The 6,759-nt window shown below is 42.0% G+C and overlaps 1 protein-coding gene across 1 annotated transcript; it reads right to left on the minus strand.

Moving 5' to 3' along the window:
* Positions 1 to 4,417: 4,417 nt before the first annotated feature.
* LOC101416540 (olfactory receptor 2C1-like) lies at positions 4,418 to 5,359 on the minus strand. The gene has a single exon (XM_004474353.2). The coding sequence runs from the start codon at positions 5,357 to 5,359 to the stop codon at positions 4,418 to 4,420; it is 942 nt and encodes a 313-aa protein (XP_004474410.2).
* Between the last annotated feature and the right edge of the window lie 1,400 nt (positions 5,360 to 6,759).

The raw sequence follows: 6,759 nt of genomic DNA on the forward strand, positions 1-6,759 counted from the left end.
GACTCCCATTTAATTGTTGACTTTTCACCCAGCAGCAGTCTATTTTCAAAGTTCCCCAGGTGGTACTAACATAGAGCCAGGACTGAAAACCACTGCTTTAAATTCTCAGAGGATTTCCAAAAGCAAAGTGCAAATGTATTTGTTACATGTAGCTTTTGAAAGTGAACGTTTAGAAAGGAAAACCTCAGCCTTAATGGAAAATAATTTGAGGAATTTGAAGAATTAAAGCAAATATTACTCTCTACTTAAGAGGGCAGTGTTGTTGTTAAGTCAGTGTTAATTAATAAATATCTATAGGGAGTATTTATTCTGCTTCTCACAGATACTTGTTTAGCAAAATGGATTGCTATATTATAGTGACTTGGCAAATATTCATATGACTGGGAATGAGAATTCCACAATATTTTATCAGTAAGAACATGTCTTGCTCCTCACTTTTCTTAGCACCTCTTTGAAGTCCCTGTTCCTCAGGCTGTAGATGAAGGGGTTCAGCATGGGCGTGACCACTGTGTACAGCACAGTAGCTGCAGGGTCTTTCTCAGCTGAGTGCGAGGATGAAGGGTTGAAGTACACAGCAATGATGGTGCCATAGAAGAGGGAAACCATAGTGAGGTGGGAGTCACAGGTGGAGGGACTCTTTGTGGATGGGACTCTCAGCACAGCACGGGTGATAGGGATATACAAAGCCAGGAGGTAAACAAATGGGTGATCATTATCAGGGCAGTCTCAGTTTGAGAATCATCATCTCACTGAAGAGAATACACCCAGGTGTCCACCAACTCATTGAAGAGAATACACCCAAGTGTCCACCAACAGAGTAATATATAAAGATGATGTGGTATATCTAGACAGTGGAATGTTATTCAATCATAAAAAGGAATGAAATTATGATACCTTCTACACATGGATGAATCTTGAAATCTGTGTTGTATGAAATAAGCCAGGCACAAAAGGGCAGCTGTTACATGATTCCACTTATTTGAGTTATCTAAAACAGTTAAATTCATAGAGCCAGAAAGTTAGAATAGAGATCACCAGGGGATGAAGTAAAGGGGGAGTTGGGAGTTATTGGGGGAAGTGGACTTGGCCCATGTGCAGTGCTGATGCGCGCAAGGAGTGCCGTGTCAAGCAGGGGTGTCCCTGCGTAGGGGAGCCCCACACGCAAGGAGTGCGCCCCGTAAGGAGAGCCGCCCAGCGCGAAGGAAAGTGCAGCCTGCCCAGGAATGGCGCCGCACACACGGAGAGCTGATGCAGCAAGATGACACAACAAAAAGAGACACAGATTCCCGTGCCGCTGACAACAACAGAAGCAGACAAAGAAGAAGACTCAGCAAATAGACACAGAGAATAGACAACCAGGGTGGCGGGGGAAGGGGAGAGAAATAAAAATAAATAAATCTTTAAAAAAAAAGTAGTTATTGCTTGATCAGTACAGAATATCTATTTGGGGTTATGAAAATTTTGGAAATAGTGATGATGGTGGCACAGTGTAAGTAATGCTGCTGAATTGTATACTTGAGATGGTTGAAAAGGAAAATTGTATGTTACATGTGTTTTACCACAATAAAAATATTCAGCATACATATATCAATCATTCTGTGCCAGGTACACCCTTAACACATGCACTGCTGTGATATTAAGGCACAGTTCTGTCTTTTTTTTTTTCCTCATTAAATTTTGTTTTAATGGGTCTCAAAATTCTGTGACAGATTTTTGGTCAAGTTGCTTCCATTTAAAAAGTACTGATTTGCAGCTCTGTCTTTGAGGCGCTCTCTAATTGGGATGTGGATGATGGTGAGAGATTAAGTAACAAATTAGTAAAAATCAGTGTATTATGTAGAATTACTATCAGAGGAAATAATTTCTTATTTCTTCAAGACCATGTGCCAAGGCCTGTATATCTCTCATTTTGTTTGATTCACACAACAGCCTTTCAAGGTACAGCGCTTATTTTACTGCTGGGCCCAGTTAGCAGACAGCAGAGCTAAGATTTGAACCCATCTCATCACTCCAAGCCCAGATTCTGCCCACTATACAGGGTTACTGGGGAAACAGCACAGAGAACCAGAGAATGAACCTTTACCACATTTAAGGTAAAAAACAACTTTGCAGAGGAGATGATGATGATTACCATAAGATTTAGTTTCCTGGGCTGCTCAAACAGGTACCATGCAAAGGGATACCTTATTAGAAATTTAATGTTATTTCTCAATTTATATGAACCAGCTGGAGGATGTGACCATTCAGTCTCCTTGTAGTTACAGTTCTCATAAATTAATTAATTGGAATTCTGTTTTATACCTCAACTTTTAGGAGCTTGGCTAATGTGAGTCTATCTCCTAAGAATTATGTAATCTGAGTGCATTTATCAACCAAATTTTTGAGCCTGCAAGACTCTGGATTTGATAAATTGACCACGAGAATGGCACCAGTTGTCTGGTCCTGGAGACATACCTGAGTATTTCTGTGTAAGGTATTTAGAAAATACAACCTGGCATAGATGTGAAACTGAAAAAAGCAACCTATGGACAGGACAATAAAATGTAATGTAATTGGGTGTCTTTTGAGAGCATTATGGAAATGTGGAGATGGGAAATTTGTTGCTGTTTTTCAGTGTTGTCCAAGGGACAAGATAACCCCAAACTGCCAATATGAAAACAGTCCATTTGACAAATTTAGTTGCAAGTGTGAAACAGCAGAGCCCATGAGACTGGTTTACTCAATTCATTAAGCATTTATTGACTGTCTACTATGGATGAGGCATATGTTTATAGGTGTAGTGGGGAACACAAAGCTGAAAACCTTTTTGAAACTAGTCCTAAAACCTATTGATTTACTTTTCTCTGATAATGTAGTTGACAAGCAACTTTTTCATATGAAACTGGCTTCTCTGCCTGGGGAAACAGTATATTAACTATGGTGGGTAGGATTCCTTTGGGAATTCTAGTAATGCACAGAATCACAAGTTGGCATTCTGATTCTAATACCAGAGTTCCTTGAAGTGAGTCAGTGTATGCTGGACTGATTGCTGAGTTCCAGGAACTGTAAGATTGAGAGTCAAGATCTTGGAGCAGAGGATATGCTTTATGGATGGATGATCCCTCTTGGGCTCTTAAAGTTGCTTAATGAACCTCAGATCATTCCATAATCCACTGACCAAACTAGTACATTCCAATGCTTTTATCAAACATGAGGGGTAGGAATTTTAGGTGAGATAATTTAAACAAAACAATTCTCTTTGGCTAGAGTTGAAAAGCGATCAACTTTCCTGCCTTTTCTCATTAAATATTAGATGAGGCAGAAGAAAAAATGGGATGTGGACATAAGGGAGCGGATAAGCAAGATGACAGAGAGATGTATGGATGTTTGAATTTATAGACAGAACTATTGCAAAGAAGAGAAAAGAATGGTGGAAGAAGATGTTGGATAATGTATTAGTCAGTCAAAAGGGGTGTTGATGCAAAGTACCAGGAATCTGTTGGCTTTAATAAAGGGTATTTATTTGGGGTAGAAGTTACAAGGCCCCAAAGAGTCTAATGCAAGGTACCACAAAGGTACGTCCTCACCCAAAGTTTGTTGCCACATGTTGACACAAGTTGGTGGGTGACATTTGTGAGGGCTCAGCCTTCCTCTTCCCTCTTAAGGCTCCGTGGGTCCAGCTTTTTTCCATCTCAGCTATAGGCTGGCATAAGGCTCGCCTTACTTCCCGGGACGTGTTTCTTTCCGGGTCCAGCTGTTCTGGTCTCTTCACAAGATCAGCTGTAAACTATCAAGCTCATCTCTTCCTGTGACTGCAAGATACCTTGTGTATCTCCAACTCTTTGTTGAGAGTCTGTTTTACCAGCCCACCAAGGGGGCAGGGACTCAATGCTGAGTCGCACTCTAATGACCTGGTTGAATCAACGCCCTAATCTTAATTTAATCAAGTAAATATAGCCTTTGCATTTAATGCCATCAAAGGGTATTCTGCCCAGAGAAACTGACCAATTTCAGATGAGCTGTGAGGGTCTTCATATGGGGTTAAGAATACCTGGCTTGATTTTGTGAAATTAGACTAATATTATACAGGATACTGAAAGTGAAGGTGATTTCTTTAGAGAGTATTGAATTCTATAGAAATCTAAAGTATAATAAAACATGGACACTGGAGACAGAGACATTGAGACAGGTCTCAACTATGTCAACAACCTCTGGGCATTGAACCACACATGCCAACCCTGTTATCTGTAGTACACAGTAGGTGTTTTGGTAAATAAGTGTAAAACATTTTAAATAATACTAAGCATGTCCAGACAGCTTAGGGTTCTTGGGAACATGTCAAGGTCAGTAGGCCTCATGTTCACCTGACCAGATATATAATGAGAAATAGTGTGTAGAGATGAAGATGCAAAATACGATGGAACAGTTCTTGCTTATCTCAGCCTATTTCCCTTCCTTTCCTCAGCAGCCTTAGCACTGCCCCCTTGACCTCCTTATTTCTCAGAGTGTAGATGAGGGGATTCACCATGGGTGACACCACGGAGTAGAAGAGGGAAATGAATTTGCCCCGGTCCTGATTGCTGGTCTTAGCTGGAAGCATATACCCATAGATTGCTGCACCATAGAAGAGGAGAACCACCACCAGATGGGAGAGACATGTGTTAAAGGCCTTTCGGCGTCCCTCTGCTGAGCTGATCTTCAGCACCGCCTGAGCAATGTTGCAGTAGGAGATCAGGATGACGCTCAAGGGGACGGCCGTGAAGAAGGTGCAGACTCCATTGAGCACAGCCTCATTGAGACTCGTGTCTCCACAGGCCAGTTTGATCATGGCAGGCACCTCACACAGGAAATTGTCCACCTTCCGGTGCCCGCACAATGGGAGCTGGAGAGTGAATGTTGACTGAATCAAAGAGTTGCCCAAGCCACCCAACCAGGCAATGGCAGCCAGCAGCCAGCAAAGCCGGGGGTTCATGATGATGGTATAGCGCAGGGGTCGGCAAACTGCCACGTAGCGGTCGAATGCCATCATCACGAGCAGGATCCCCTCAGTACCACCGAGCCAAAGGAAGACATAGAGTTGGGTGACACAGCCACCATAGCTGATGGTCTTGTCTGGGCCCCATAAATTGATCAGCATTTGGGGTATGCAGCTAGTCGTGAAGGCAAGGTCCATGGAGGAGAGGTTGCTTAAGAAAAAGTACATGGGTGTGTGGAGTCGGGCATCCAGGCGGGAAAGCAGGATGATGCTGGAGTTCCCAAGTAGGGTCAGCAGGTAAGAAATGAGGATAGCTATGAAAAAAATCATCTCCAGCTGGGGATGGTCAGATATACCCATCAGAATGAAAGCCTCTAAGGAACTGCTGTTGGCACCCTCCATCATTGGTTGCTTTCAGTGTCTTGAGGAGTCCGTCCAGGAAAAACTGCTGGGAGAAAAGCAAATGAAGAAGAAACTATGGATAAGGAGGATCTGCATCAGGGAAGGTCTAATAGATCTCCAAACTTCCTAGTTAAGTACCAGTTAATTTTTATGATTGATAATGTTGGTTGCAATCCTCAACTGCTATGTGTTCCACAATGGATGGAAACTGTATTCCACCAGAATGACAACTATGAACTATTATCAAAATGAAGGAAGATCTCAATGAAGACAGCACAGAAAGTTCAGGGCGCTTCATATCAGAAAAATGGTTTACAACATGGTGGAGGGATTTGACCATCAGGATTAGATACAGAATTTCTCAAAATATGCTTTTTCCCATATTTGATATGTTTAGAGAAGGGGTAGAGTACATATTGTATTTGGGAAAGTTCCCCATGAGTTTCTGGTACAGTTCATCTTCTCCCTTCTGTATCTTTCCCCTTCCAATTAAAAACTGCTGATCAAGAATGATGAAGTTTGGGGAAAACATGCAAGTATAAAATCATATAAATAATGGAAAGAGTGAACATAGATGTAGGTCACCAAATACAGAATAGGAGAATATATGAGCTAAGAGGACATAAATGTATAAGAGGCAAAACTTCAGACAAGCCCAAATATGTTTAGTTGGGAAAGGCTAAAGATATTAAAAGGTTTTATACAAAAAGGGGTAAGTTAATGGGCATCCATAATTATTAAAAGAAACTAGAGAATTCCAGAGAGATCCCTGATTTTTGATGTGGGCGACTATCATGCCCACCTCTAAACCATGGAATAATTCTTAACATCCCGTGAACACAAATAGTTTATATTAATATTGGGCCACTTACCTCTCCTCTTCTTGGCCAGGAGCTAGGCTCCTTTGAACACCATAAACCAAGGCCCTTCCCCAGTGTCTTAGATCTCTTGACTAATAAATGTATCTGAGAAAAAAACAGAAATAGTCCTTGGGTCACTTGGACTTGACTGAACACTGAGGATTGGGAGGGAATGCTCTGCTTCTTTCTCTGGACCTTGATGTGCCCCACAGGATCCCTGGCAGCTGTACCCAAGGAGGAGGCTTGATGGGATGTGCTCCTCAAGGAGAGAGAGCAGGTGTGCTCAGCTGGTTTTGTGCATGAGGCTGGGACATCGTGGTCATATCACTTGGCCAAAGCTCCCAAGAACTGCTCTATTCATCAATAAGTAGCAGCAATATTAGAAGCCCTGACACTAGACCCCCAGAAGTCAAGGAAGGAAATCTCTTCTAATTGTTTCTTTAGGTCAGCAACAGCATCCTACTATTGAGTCAGGGATGACAGGAATCTCAGAGGACTTTTCAACCTTCCTTCTTGCCTCTATCTCATACTTTAAGAAGAGGT

The sequence above is a fragment of the Dasypus novemcinctus genome, chromosome 23 (assembly GCF_030445035.2).
Source record: "Dasypus novemcinctus isolate mDasNov1 chromosome 23, mDasNov1.1.hap2, whole genome shotgun sequence".
Taxonomy (NCBI): Eukaryota; Metazoa; Chordata; class Mammalia; order Cingulata; family Dasypodidae; genus Dasypus; species Dasypus novemcinctus.